The 16,048-nt window shown below is 30.7% G+C and overlaps 1 protein-coding gene across 1 annotated transcript in view; it reads right to left on the bottom strand.

Annotated features, from left to right (window-relative positions):
* The window catches only part of LOC148270729 (uncharacterized), a gene marked incomplete at its 3' end in the record, with an annotated part of 45,979 nt that extends 29,938 nt beyond the window's left edge, over positions 1 to 16,041 (bottom strand). Inside the window, exon 1 of the mRNA XM_088242255.1 lies at positions 15,295 to 16,041. Within this exon, the coding sequence (XP_088098381.1) occupies positions 15,295 to 15,753 (459 nt within the window). The remainder of the gene's footprint in view (positions 1 to 15,294) is intronic.
* Positions 16,042 to 16,048: the final 7 nt, after the last annotated feature.

Below are 16,048 nucleotides of genomic sequence, written 5' to 3'. Positions count from 1 at the left end.
CATGTAAAAATTTGCATAGTTTTTATATACCATAATTATGTATTAAGAAAAAACATTGATTGCGTAATGTGGTTTAACATTTTTTCTGTCATTTAATAACAAAAACATTTCAACTTTGTTTGCACATAAAAAAAAAATATCTTGTTAATTTTCAATCATCAAATGAATATTCCGTGCCAAGGCGAATGAAGAATAGATGAAGAAATGTGCGTTTAATAGAAGCAGAACCTTAAATAAAATTTCTTAGAAATCTTGAAATTGAACGTCGAGTGGAGATGAATTCGCCACGTAGTCTTAGTTGACTCGTTTGCCTACCATGTATGAGGTTCTAGGTTCGAATCCGGTCAGATTGGATGAAAAAATTGGTTTGAGGTTGGTTCTACACTGCAATTTTTCATTATTGCATTCAAACATTCATACAACTACAGCCAAATAAAAAAATAAAGATAGTTTATGACCTCCACAATGAACTTTAAAAATAAAACTAAACATATACTCGTAAATGTTAGTGTACTTTATAAACTAGAATCTTTAAAATATATTTATAAATTATCCACAAATGTAATTATAGACACAAAACTAAAAAAAAATGTTTTTTTAGAAAACACATGCCCAATACGAGAATATCAGAACAATATTATATCGAACATTCTAAAACGAGACAAGGACAGTCGAGACCAATAAATCAGGGACTGAATAAATACAATAAACTACCAGACAGAACTAAACTAAAGACCCAGACAACCTTTACAAAATATATTTAAAATATTACAATTAGGAATAGAGTATGAATCAGAAAAGAAAAAATATTTTGTTGAATAAATATAATAACCCGTAAGGGTTAGCAAATTTATTTCAAATAACTAAAATATTACAATAATAAAAAAAAGTTTGTAGTTTTATTTCATTTTTATTTATAAATTTTTACCAGTGACCGGGTTTCGTCGTGACCGACATCGTCAGATTGGTGGAATTTAGCAAAGAGAGATAGCAAAGGCTCTGATTTACCCGACCGGGCTTTGTTCTCCGGGCCTAGTTACAAGCTAATGAACTAACATACCCCGTCATCGTCAAAAATTTAAAATAAGATTGATGAATACAGACAAGTTTAGTATAAGGCACAAAGTACGGTTTTTTTTAATTAAATATTTAATCAATAAAATGCACATCTGAGGTGAAAGCGCTAACAATAACGTTTTGAATAAAAACACAGAGACTTAAAGATGGATTATAAACTTGCGAAACTATTGAAAATCTTAACTCATATTTAATGGACGGCAAATGAACATCTTAAATGTAACTCATTTAGTTTAATAATTCAAATATTAGGAGTAATCAAATAATTTGGATATATTCTGTATTTTACTGAATACAGTAAAATCACAACAAGATATAATGGTACTTTGATTTTAAAATATTTGAAAAAAATAATTATTCCCTTCTTTCAACCGAGATATACTCTGTACCTACATATACAGAATCTGTCAAACATACTTCACATGCGGTATCACAATCTTTCTTAACACAGAAATAAATAATAATATTCATACGAGTATTACTATCACAATAAAATTTTACTGCTCAAATGCTGTTCATTTCAATTTTACTAAAATAAAAAATATGTTCGATTCGCATTATAAATCGTTCATCGCCCCTAGAAAGCGAAGCCTTTAAAAAAGAATAACAATAATTTCTTGGAGAGACTGATTTGGGAATCATTTGTTTTTTTAAGTTATTTGTTGTGTGTAGGTAGCTGATCAGTACATGCATAGGCAATGCCTATTTGGGGTTTTTTCTTATAATTTTATTATGTTTGTATGCAAGAAAGGAATTTTGAAATTTGACATCATGGTCTATTTGTTAAAATAATACTTTAACAAGCTCCGGTACTAAATTCTAGATTGTAACCAAAGCTGCGGAGAGTATAAAGTTGAAATCGGTAAAAGGAATCTCTTCTGTCCATCATAATATATTCGGACCTTGATTACTTCGGGCGTATGTGGAGCAGATCGTCAGCACTTCCACTAAATTTACTGCCTATCTGACACTTCCGGTGCGGAGGTAACAATGGTACCCGGATCAAAGCGGAACTTCCGGAAAATTATTTGTTATACTTTTGTTTACGAATTTGGAAATATCAGAAAAAATTCACATGGTTAAAAATACTATTGAACGTCGTAAAATTAACGCTTTATGCAATTAACTTTTTTTATATCAAAAACTATTTGCACCAAATAATAATAATTTTCAACATCAATAAAGATTGTGAACAATTTTAAAACCGGTTTCAAAAGGCAACAGTTTTATATTTAATTATCAATTTCACAGATCAGGAAAAAATAAGCTCATTTACTTAATAACTATTATTAGAAAGACATTTTTTTACATTTGTCAATGTTAAGTTGAGACAGTTGATGTCACATCATTCATTAAAACAACATATATCTTGTTGAAAAAGAAGACAATCATTGGGAGATTCGATACGTTTTAGTATCTCGTTGTCATTAGCAAAACGCCAGAATTTTATAAGTACGAATATGTATTTGAATGTATCAAATGCTATATTTTATTCATTTCTTTATATATTTTATCTACGTACCATATTTGTAAAAGCCCTCCGGACGTTTATGTGAATTAAATAAACAAAAAAAAAAAAAAGATTACGAATATCGAAACAACGTTTGCTAAACCTGTTAATAGCAGGCAAGCCAACGTTCGGGCAGGACAACGTCTGTTGGGTGGGCTGGTTAATTATAATATGTGATCACCGTAGTACATATACTTAGTATTTTAGAAACGAAATAGATATATTTTTTTTTATTACCACTGTCTATATATTATACAGGGTGTTCTTTAAACCCTGTCGCATCCGAAACCACGGATGATCAGTATGGGCAAGAAGACATAAGCACATTAAAAAAATATTTAGAACAAAGAAAACATTTTTAAAAAAATATGGAAAAAAAACTAATTATTGCTTATTTCTGCAGGGGAGAAGTGAAGGGAGTGCGGCGCAATGTCAGAATCTCCCCTTCCCCCTCCTCGTTTCACCCCTGCAGAAGTAAGCAACCATTTGCTTTTATTGTTTTTTTCGATATATTATTTTTTAAAATTTCATTCGTACTAAAAAAATATTTTAATGTGCCAATATGTCTTCTTGCTCATACTGATCATCGTGGTTTCGGATGTGACAGGGTTTAAAGAACACCCTGTATGTTACATAATGTTTGGATCTGCAGGTTGCGAAAAAATAATGTGCTGTTCCTCGATCAACACAGCACAAACTATGGCTCGTATGCACCAATGTCCCGATTGTGTCGTATTGTAAACTCGAGACAAGATCTGGACTTTTTTGGTGTAGGTCTTACTAGTTTTAAAAATTCACTAAGATAGACCGGATCTTGTCTTGATGAAGTAACTTTTTTTTTGTCCTAGCTTTATTTTATTAAGTTGTATTTTATTTTATTAGTGCCTGTATTTATTATAAGAAATTGTATTTACCATCGTTAGAATGGACTGCAAAAGTCCGTCAAATAAATAAATAAAATAGTAACGTATTCAAAACTGGATGAGACTAAAACCTCTGTGTTGAATTGGGATATACAACATAATGGAAAGTATTTATAAAATTCCGAGATTTTTTTAATAAAAATTGTAATGTTATTAAAAGTTCATATTAGTTCTTAAGATGTTATGAACTAGCTTAAAAAGACTTAAATAAATACATGTTATTGAATAATACAAAAAAGGTTAATATCAATTCCATTTCAATTTAATATCAATAAATCCTAATCATAATATATTAAGAAAAATACTAAATTAACATTGTTCTGCAGCAAACCGTAGAACAAACTTAACATATTATAATGTCAAAGAGTGAATAATCTTTCAGATGCCGACTAGAAATTCGTTGAGAATGTTGACGTTATCAGTGTGATGAATGAACGAATACATGAAATATCATTTTTGCTAAAGTGCAATGAACCAAAGGAGAAAATGTGGTCCACGTTTTCTCCAAGGTCGGTCCCGTACGCGTTCAAAGCTTGGAAATGGAAAGCTTACATTAGTATCCATAAAACGATTTCAACGCACATTCAAGCTTACCTGTTATTTTATCGCAATGTTGTGCACTGTGCAGTCACACTAAAGTATCTAATTTTATTGACATAACGTATATTTTATTTATTTATTTATGTACGCCCAGAGGGCTTTTATATGACAAGAACAAATTTAAAATTTAAGCGTTTCATGGTATAACAAGATAAAAGGGAAATATCACATACTACGAATACCGAAAAAAGTATCTTAAATGGATTTAGAGTAATTAATTGTATTTTCAAAATCAATATGGATATTGTGGAGAAATATTTTCTTACCTAAATTTTTTTTTTGAAAAAAATTTTTTTTTTCAAATACGTCACTAGAAAAACGCGACATGTTTGGCCCTGATAGTTGTGACGTTAAGATTTGTGACAATGTTCTTAACAAATTTGAATGGTCGGGAACAAATAAACATGAATCGTGACGTATTAGGGGCGCGGCCAATGGAATGACCGTTTTAGCAAGAAATTCAAAATTACAAATTGAACAATATTTTTTTTACTGGACAGTATTTAATAGATCTTTATAACTTATTAATGTATAAACAACAAAAGAGATTTTTCCTTTTTCTGTAGGTCTAATAAATATGCATCTAATTTATTTTTTTCAAAGTATGAAACTACAATATGCTTTATAGATATATAAAGTTATATTTATATAGTTGGATAATTTATATAGCGCCATTTTCGTGAAAATCACCTCAAGGGCGCATTACAATAAATAAATACCCAAGCACGTCTAACAGCTAAATAGCGCATGAACGATTGAGATTCATGTTTCAAAGCAAACAATATCAAAATAAATAAAGCACTGTTTCAACATTATGGTTACCGAAATCAAGCAAGATATCCGAATTCTCATGCTTAAAGTATGTAATGTTGTTTTATTGCGCCATTTAAATTATTTTGAATACAATACATTAATTCAATAAAATATAAGTGGAACATACTCGCATGTTGTAGAGCATTGTCCAAAATCGAATACGGGTATTTAGATCTTGAATTCAATACAATGCTCGAAAAAATACTTAGACGATACGAATCTCGCTGGACACCTGTTCTAAAAAGCGTTGGTCTCTTGAGAAGTATTACCAAATGCAATTAATAAAAGATTTTAGCGTAAGTAAAAAGCAACCGTTATAACTTCCAAAATAATAAGCTCAGTAGGCAATGCAAAAGAAAGTTTGAGTTGGATAAATTCATATAGCCAAAAATTACAAACGTAAAATTAATTTAAGAAAACGAATTTGAAAATAAAAATTAATCAAAAAAGAAAACGGTGATTTGTGGATATAGCGTGTTAATCTAGGACACTTATAAAAAAGTGGTATTTAAATATTATAGCCCCCCAGCATAGAGGTTTTTTTTCTAATATTTCTTGATGATACTACATTAAGTTATCGGGTCGTGGTCCTGTGGCTAGTGTCTCGGACTCACGGAATAAAGATCTGTGGTTCAAATCCCACTCTACGACAACTCGATTCCCACTTTCTAATAGTGAGTTATTTACAACTCGTTGAAAATGGACCTCAAAATTAAATATTTAGGTAAATCAAAAGAACGCAAATATTTCTATTTAAAAAAAAAGTCTTATTGTCTTATATCTCTTGTGTTTATTTATTTATTTTATTAATTCTTTTTTTTTCCATTATAAACTATGATTAATAATAAAAATAATGTGACCTCACTGAGGGTTACCCGTGCCGAGGACACTTAACAATTTACCATTTAAAAATATTTTTACATTTGAGAATAAAAAAGAAGACTTTATAAACAGAGATAATTAGCAAAATGTTTTTACAGTTATAAACACAATGTATTTATGTTTATAATCAATTTATGGATTTTCTCTAAGTTATTTCTGTTTTGTCAATGTTTGCAGGATGATGGTCGTCTGAATGTTTTGTGCGAATGAATGAACCTTCCATTCTTGAGGTAGAGTGGACGTTAAATATTGAATGTAAATTGTTGCAACACAGAGGAAAACATTTTTGAGAAGGGAATATGGAAGTTTTAAGCATTTACAGGGCTTATGACCTGTCATTGATTGGTTTAAGTGGCCACTATACACAATGTGTAACATTCACCATGCTCTATTACTTCACAAAAGACAACAGATGGAAGAACTGAGGAAATGTAGATGTATAAATACAGGCAGAATGTTGAATGTTATACAGTGTGTAAAGTAGCCATTTAAACCAGCCAATGACAGGTCATAAGCCCTGTAAATGCCTAGACGTTCATATTCTCTTCTGAAAAATGTTTTTTCTCTCTGTTGCAACAAATTTAGATCTAAATAACTCCACAAAATCCAGCCAGTTTGCAAATATTTGGGCATACTCAAAAAATTGTGAAATATTGGTTTTAAAAGTAGTTCTACATATCTAAACTGCAATAATTCATTCTTCCTATAGCGGAAACTGGAGCGTGAGACTTTAATTTTACTAAAATTATATGCCGCAATAAGAATGCCAGCCCAGTGCCTTATGCACCACTGTGAGCGTGTAGAGAAATAACGATGATATTATTGTTTGTGTTCTATTGTTTTAAAATCAATTTGCGTGTTGTATTGTTAAAATAAGTGAAACGATATTTTTTTTATTCATATGCTATAAAAAAATGTGAGATAAATAACTCGGCAAAAAATTCATTTTCTATTTCTGTAAACGTACCTGTTGAAAATTATTAATCAAATTAATTATTCTGTTGATACATAATAATTACCAGCATGATGCAAATCATGGTGTCAATTATTTAAACAAATTGATCATCTGGGTTAATTGTTTTACGAGTATAATCTCAAATCGAATACATTTAGATAAGCAGATATGCTAATTACATAAAATAATCTAGTTTTTATAAGCATGGAACCAGGTTCATTAAACTAATTACTTTAATTATTATTGCACGTCAAATAAACAAGATCGATATAACTGTGATTAATGTGATTGAATTCGATGCAGAATTCGACAGGTGTCAAACATTCAAATCACAAAATGATATATTTAAATTGATGAATCAGTATGAGGTAATTAACTAAAAATAAATTTAATAAATATACCCTTACATGACACTGCTTCTTAATTAATTAAAATTGTTTTTGATTGTATGCGAGTATAATAATGAAATATTAATTTTTTTAATAAATTAAAATAAATAAGAGTCTATTAAATACTGTCGGCATAAAAAATAATTTTCAATTTATAATTTCAATTCTCATGAAAACGGCTCATCGCTTATCCACACACATAATACGACACGATTCAGTTAATTTTTTTTTGTGACCGTCTAAATTTGAATAGAACATCGTCGTGAATCTTGACGTCGCAATTGTCAAGGTCAAACATATCACATTTTTAGGAGACATTTTTTTAAACAATTTAATTTCAAAAGTTATGCATGAAAACATTTCTCCAAGTTGATTTTGAAAAAAACGATTTATTTTTCTAAATCCTAAAAATTTAATATTTTTGGCTTAGTTTAAAAGTCCACGAACAATTAATTACTATAAAAAAAATACCATATTATCTTTTACAGAATATTATTTTTTTTCTTTCTTATGTTGCACAAAAATATTATAACGGTCCATTATTTATTATAGGAGCAAAAATTCATTAACATTTTCTTGTATACCCACGAACAGGCCATGCCTTTGTGGGATTTTTTGTTTACTATTTTTACTATTAATATGTTTTTCATTGCTATGTAATTATGCTTTAAACTTTTAATACTCTGTTTTTTTACTTATGTTTACTATAAAAAACAAAACAAAAAAAAAATATTTAAAAAACATTTAAAAAAAAATTCAAATTCAAATTCACGAATTAATATCGAAAAACGTAAATTCGTTACCATGCTGTTTTGTCATCCAAATAGTTAATAATTTTACAACGATATTTTCTAAGCAACTTGTGCTTAGCAAAACATTTTAATTTGCTTGAAGACAAAGCTTGAATATTAATCAGTATTTTGTTGTAGAAGCACAGAAATACAGTTTCTTTAAAAAGAATGACTAATTTTTTTGGAGCCTGTTTATTTATTCTTTCTTTTAGTCCACTATAGAAATCTCTTTTCCTTTTAGAAACGTGAATACTTATGTGCTCGTACAATTTTCATAAATAAATTAACATATCAGTCAATACATAAGTACGGAAATCAGTTTGAACGAATTCTCGATATTATCGATAAATATTCTGTAAATTAATTAAAATGTAATCTCATTTGGTATGCTTTAAAAGGTAATATATTTATTTTAGAATATATCATTATTTTAACTTGTAAATATTTTTATTCCAGTGAAATGGCCATATAGTGCAGAGCCAATTCTGAGATTAATCCGGCTTAACCAATTCACCTTCTAGGCAACGCCTGAAAACAATTTTCCAATTTTAATACTTCTTCTTTTACCAGGTAGTTAATTCAACGATGTTTTGAGTATGCCCAAATGCTTGCAGACTGGTTGGCCTCTCTATTGCAACCAATTTAAATATGAATAACTCCCTTGAGAGGAAATCTAGCTAGTCTGCAAGCATTTGGACATACTTAAAACATTGTTTGATGTCTACCTTTAGCTTATCTCTAAGTGACTCTAGGATTCATGTTATATTTCGTTTAAATAGCCATCTTTTGCGGCTCAAAAAAATAATAAATATCTGAAGCATTCCCCACAGCACTATACCGTAAGACATAATACGCTTCGGAGGAACCACATTTATCTGGGAAGCATGTTTTCAAGAGATGGAAGAGTAGAAAAAGATGTTGAAAGAAGAGTGAATGCGGGCAACAAAATGAACGGAGCACTAAGCACAGTAATTTCTAATAAAAACATGTCAATCGAAGTTAAACTGGCAGTGTACAACGGAGTTTTAGTCCCAACACTCATATATGGAAGTGAAACATGGAACTGGCAGAGGAAGGATGAAAGCCGAGTAAGCGCGGTTGAAATGCGATCTCTTAGACGAATGTGTGGGAAATCAATGTATGACAGGGTTACGAATGATGAAATCAGGCTAGAGTGTAAATCTGAGTCAAGTATAATCGATAAGATTAAGAAAGGGTCTCTGAGATGGTTTGTTCAAGTAGAACAAACGACGAAAGAATGGTAAATCAAGTATATATGACGAAAATGAACGGTAACGTGAGACGAGGACGACCAAGGAAGACGTGGCATGATCAGATAAACCAAAATCTTAAGTCTGGTCATGTCAAAAGCAGACAGAACCGAAGGGCATGTATGAATGTGGAAGAGGCTAGGATTGTATGCCAGGATAGACGTGTGTGGCGGTCCATTCCCTCTGCCTACCCCTACGGGGAAATGGCGTGTTGGTAGTAGTAGTAGTAGAAGTAGGAACCACAGTATAAAGTTTAAGGTGCTATTGCTATCCTAAATAAGTAATGAAATCACTAATGCTAATGCTAATAATGACATTACTAGAATCTAGCTGTCGAGTGGTAACGGATGCCGGAGGCTGCCGGCTTTTGCTACGTGAAGACGGATTACTCTAAATGTATGGCGAATAACTGTTGCGTGGTCACTCTACACAGGCGCAACCGTCTTCACTACTATACTCACACACACATAAACTATACACTACTATACAGTGTTCAATACATAATCACATGCGGCAATCTGACCTACCTTCGTATTCATTTATTTATTTTATTTATTATTTCGAAATGCGATTCCCAGGCGAGTGTGTTGTAAAACGATGTACGATAGGTGCACAAATGTCGAGATCCGCGAACTACGAGTATGTAAGGCATGCACTATCGACATAATTAAAATAAAAAAAAAAATTTAAAAATGTTATTACTATTTTATTTTATTTTTACATCTGAGCATGTTTTTTAATTCTTTATTTCAATTCTTAATTTTTAATTACAAATTTTCTTCGTTTTTAAAATTATTTCCATTTGTAAATACTCACTTCAAACTACAAACTTTAAAATATATTTTTTTCACTTAAATTGTAATTTTTAAACAACTTTCATATATGTTTTTCTGTTTCCTTCTCTTTTTTATACTTTCATAATTAACCTTACATATAATATGGAAACTTCACTGGTTCATTAGAATTAAGTCTAATTGTGTAAAATATTAAACTTTGTAACTGTACTGTGTGTTTCCTAAATAAAAGAAAATAAATTAATCAAGAAAGGGGTGCTGCGTTGGTTCGGACATGTAGAGCGAATGATAAATGAAAGAACGGCTAAACGATGCGAATGTTGATGGATGCAGAAAACTTGAAAGACCGAGAAAGACATGGCACGATCAAGTCCATCAAATACTTGAAGATGGACATGTCAAGAGTAGGAATAATTGTCCTGCGTGCACTACACCAAGAAGCGGACTTTTCTTTACTCGACCTCCTTTTTCAGTATTTTTACATGGGGGTATCTATTGAGCCGAAAACAATCGTCCAAGATTCTGGTCCAATTCACACAGAAAACTGTGTTTTTCACCCTTGCAAAAACAGACTACTATCGCACTTGAAAACTTCTCGTTGGGTAAGGCGTACTTTTTGTTCACTTAGTTCCGTCTGTTGACCATCAGTTAACCTCGAAATCGTGAATATTGTAATCTTGAGTTGTGATCCAGTGAATAGAGCGCTTCTCATGTGGATAAACGGGATTACCTTGCTAAATTTGTAACAGCAAAACGAAATATTTTCCAGACTTCAAAATTCATTAAAGATTACGCTTCATTCCTTATATAAAAAACACGTTTCAATAGTTATTAGTTATATATTTAGTAGAAAGTATTTACTAGTTTTTAGACAAAATACTTTGGAATGAATTAAGTATCTAATTACCAAATAAAAATGCATACATACATACACATGAATAAAAGAATCAATTTTTTTTACATGTATTCGAAACATTATTGAAATATGATTAATTTCACTTTGGTTTATACACAAGTACATATTTATATACGTTCTCTGTTACAAAATTTTCAATACGCCTTGAATATAAATGTTTTAATTCGCATGTCCCTAAATAAGTTCTTGGTCGTTATCTCCTGTAGATACGATACATTTAGATACAAAATAAAAATTCACCGTATTTTTTATCAATTATATCGTCCGGTTTCTGATAAAACAACTGCCTTAAAATGTCATCAGTAAATATCAAAATGATAATACGACTAGTTATGAAGAGCCCAATATCTAAGTAGAAACGAAGAAAATGATTTTTTTGATCGAAATACAGATAAAGGAATCATAAGGGATTGTTAAAATTAAGGCATTTACTGGGCTTATTACAGCCATAACAAGTTGTTATTGGCTGGTTAAGCGATCATTTTATTCACAATGTATGCAATTTTCAGAAGTTTTAAATTGTGTAGGCGGGAAATCACAAAAATTAGGCGGAGTGGTAAATATTACACAGCCAATAACATGCCGAGCCTGTAAATGCATAAATTTCCATATCCCCCTTTCAAAAATGTTCTCCATCTGTGTTATAATATTTTAAGCGTCATTTACAATTGTGATTTCATTGTAGTTTTTTTTTAAAATAAATGTGAGCTTTCCCAGTAAGTTAGATGATCAACATATTTATATATTGTTTTTTTTTCATTTAAAATACATAACTGAGTAAAAACCTGTCGTGGGAAGCATTTGATACCGAATTATTATGTGAAATACCGCTAGATTTTTAAAATCTTTGGTTGATTAACTGTAAATGCATATTATGAGTGCTTCACTTTTAATTTTATTATGTTTTTATTGCTTTATTTTATCTGAATTGCCTCCGTAATATCACGCAATATAAATTTTAGTATTTTCTTAACTTTTTGAAAATTATTCCGCACCGGATCTTTTACAACAGTTATTTTTTTTTGTTTATTTGGAAGTTCGAAAAGGATAGATACAACTTTTGAGTGAGCATTGCTAACATTCTTTATACATTTCCTTAATTATAGAACTCCACCATCTTTCGTAAATTATATAAAATAAGTCTGTAGCTTAATTAAGTTAATTTAAATTTAGCGAAAGATAAGAATGAAAAGTGAATTATACATAAGAAACTATTTAATTATTTTTTTAAAAGATAAGAAAAGAGAAAATAAGATCATATAAGATGTAAAAAAATAAACCAAAATTAATTTACATTCACAGAAATAAAGACTAGGCATTTGATTTAAGACACATAGTAATATTTTTTTAATTATCATTTGCTGTATCATGATAAATGTCAATGTTAATTTTTTTTATATTTTATAATAGAGTCTTAACATTCTTGCAAGAGGGTTAAAATGTGCCATATTGTTTGTAAAATTGTTAATAATATTATACATAATCTATTTATTACGTTGCCTTCATTTTTTCTTATCAAACACTGATTTGAGTGTAAGTATTTTTTTTAAAATTTGACAGTTGTTTTGCCTTAATTGGGCATTCTCTAGGAATGCCCAAACAATTATCCGATTTTTCAATGAATCAATAAAATACGTCAACTGAAATCAGTGACTGATTTGATAAATTAGTTTGTAAATGTAAATAATATATGCTATAAATTTATATTTTTATGTGGTTCTGTGTGATACAACAACGCTCATCCATGAAATTAACTCAAACGACGTAACCTCGTAATATATTATATTATGATATAAAGTTATATTATCTATTATTTTAATACATAACTCATTAAAAAATAAGAAATAGCACTACAAATTCAGTCGATATTAAATATTCAATTGAAATGTCAACTGGCCAAATGGTTCTTGAAATTAATAGTGCTAAAAACGGCCGCGTTGAGCGCCATATGTCCTGCAATATAACGCATAAAAGTAAATGGTCTTATGTCAAAAGTACCACCTTAAAGAAAAATAGCCCTTAAGAGCTCATTGCAGGCGCTGGGTGCGCTTTATTAATATTAATATTAGGATAAAGATACAAACGGTGGAAATGATTTAAAATAAATACTAGTAATTTATTTGTTTTTCTGTAAACAAAATGACGGTATTATAGTTAGTCAAATAAAATGGTAAGCTGCGCATAATCGCTTCTATACACGGTTCGCCCCTGGCCACATGGTAGGCATGTACACTCACAAATACAGCTTGTTATTCAAATGTATAGTTTCTGACGTTTGATTTCTATGTGATACAATAGCTATTGAACACAGTATTCACCACAAGAATTTTTCTTATTTTCCCCACAAAATGTAAAATTTAAAAAGTGGTGCCACTATCCAACTCGTTCCCTATGGCACAAAACTGAAAAATAGACTTAAAAATTAAAATATACAACATCAAGAAAACAATTAAGTTGAATGCCCAGTTTTACAAAGTTTAATTTATATTAAAGGTATGTTTTTGATCCGCGCAAAACCATATCGTAATGTAACCCATATTTTACATTAACTTTATTTATCTAGTTGACAGTGGGAATACCAGTTTCATATAAATAATTATTTGGGTCATTGTTGTTTATTTTCAGACGTTTGTAGTTCTACTTGAAGAAATATTGGAGTTTAGCCGACATTATAAAAGAAACAAATTAAAAGTCACGTCTTTCTGTTTAACTAATTGGGTATTATGAAAATCTATCTTCGACAATATTTTGAGTTTGTCCAAATGTCAGGGCTTTTGTTGATAATTTACCTGGTCCATGAAGAAGTATAGAAATTGAAAAAATAATATTTTCAGGCGTTGCCTAGTATGTAGGTGAAATAATTCAATTAGATGAATCTCACCCGCATAAATAAAGGTTTCAGCTCTTTAACTTCACAAACATCAACAGATGAAAGAATTTAAGGAATATAGATGTTCAAATATAGGCAGAATGGTGAATGTTACACAGTGTGTAAAGTGGCCACTTATACCAGCCATTGACAGGTAGATGCCTATACTTCTATATTACCTTCTCTTAAATGTTCTTCATCTCTGTTGTAATATGTTAAGATTAGATTAGTGTTGGATGATGCTGAACTAGATAACTGACTGATCTTTGAGTATCTTCACATTAAAGAATTAATTGAAGAGCATTTTTACCAAGCGTAATATTTTAACGCGCGCGCATACAAAACTTCATATCGATAATAATTTTAAATCCAAACTCACCATGCGTTCTAGTTTATCAGAATGAAATTAAATTATTTTACATCATAATAAAATATTATTCTACCGATTATTTCGACACAACATTTTTCTTTATTTCACAATAATTTATCCGTTAATTTTAATACAGAATTCATAATAAACATGTTTTTTTTAATTGAAAATATGAAAAAGACCCATGTACATGTGCGTCAATACAAATAGCAAAAATACAATCTGCCAAACATAATGTTCTGATTTCCAAAGAAAGTCAGTTTGAAATGTATTCCTATTTTTAAGTTCAGTCGTGCAGAATATATTAATATAATTGACCGATACAAAATATTTAAAAAAATGTTTTAAAGTAAATGTAAATAAAAAGTAATAATATTAGAAATCAAACATTAATTTGAGTCTACTGAACACTTTATTTTATTTTTACAAATATAAAAAATATAAAAATAAAAATTTCGCGACAATGCGGAAGTTCAGTGGTTTTTTTCAAATGTTTTATTCGTTAATAGACTGTTAAACTAAGTCAACTTTTTTTTTTTTAATTTTTACATACCGTATTATCGGCGCTACGATTTTTTAAAGTTTTGTATTTCTGAAATAACTCCGCGTGTGACGTCAGAGGTTCATTTCCGATTATTCCCATTCAGTTCTTCCTATTGGTCCAGAAGCGACAAGCAGACCGGAAATCTTCCATAGCTCTCAGATCATAGGTTGATTCACATGAACCAGTGACGTCATTTAAAGTAGTGCGTTTTTTTCAAAATATTTTTTATTATTTTTTCTGTACATTTTCAAGAAACTTTGCAGTACAATTTAATGCTCGAATTTTTACCCCGCGTAAGAAAACATTTTTTGTATACAATTTCCCGTAGGGCTGAAGTTCCTCATTGTTTCGCCTTGTTAGGGTATTTTCAACGAATGTTATCATTCGTTTGAAAATGCCCTAACAAGGCGAAACAATTGTCACGAAATTTTTGTTTTTATATTTGTAAAAATAAAATAAAGGGTTCAGTAGACTGAAATCAGTGTTTAATCTCTAATAATTTAAGTTTAAATATGGAGTTCCACAAAATAAACGCCAAATCAATCAATAAATGTAAATATGTATCGTTAATTTAAAAAAACAATATTCACCATAATGCAGCCATCTCCTTTCTCGCTGAGGTTTTCAAACCGGGCGAGTATTTCTCTAACAGAGACCTTCGGTTCGGACGACTCCTCTATAATGGTCTCCATAGGACCACTAGACCCCGTGGAGAAATTGGAAAACTTCCTCGACACTGCACTATTCACAGAACTACTACCAGACCCCGGATCTGACGACTTCCTTCCGCCGTTCTGGATTTGAGACACAATCTTCTTTTCTTTCCCGTGACTTTCCTTTTCAATTCTGTTGAGTTCTTTGGTTGTCTTGGCGTAAGCGGCATGGTCGTCACTAGGGCTTTTCTTGCCATTCTTAGTCTTATGTTCTCCGTTGCTCTTTTCACTTTTCTTGATACTCCTTTCTACGTTAGGCTCGCTGAACTCAGCTTTATAGATATCGGAGTGTCTTTTGTGTATAGCTTCTGACATATCCGAGAACCGCTTGTTCATTTCATTTGTGTCATTGTTAGCGGGAAACAGGTGTTTGAGATCTGCCCCCGAATCTGAGTCAGAGTGGGTAGCGCTGTGTTCTTCTAAACTAGAGTCACTCGCCGATGAGTTGATCAGGCTGTCTAATGAAGGAGCTCGTCTTAAATTGGATTTAGGCTGTGGGTTGGAACTTTCGTTAAATTTAGGAGAAACAGAGCTCGAAGAAGAATTGCTTCCTTTAGAACTGTTTCCATTATAACTATCCTCGCGTATCTCGTAGGCTTCGTAGACATGATCTTGATTTTTTAGGAAGTCA

Source organism: Micrasema longulum, unplaced genomic scaffold (assembly GCF_059751315.1).
Source record: "Micrasema longulum isolate JH-2025_06_02 unplaced genomic scaffold, ASM5975131v1 h1tg003525l, whole genome shotgun sequence".
Classification (NCBI taxonomy): Eukaryota; Metazoa; Arthropoda; class Insecta; order Trichoptera; family Brachycentridae; genus Micrasema; species Micrasema longulum.
Note: the sequence above shows the minus strand (reverse complement) of the source record. Positions and strands in the feature narration are given on the sequence as shown.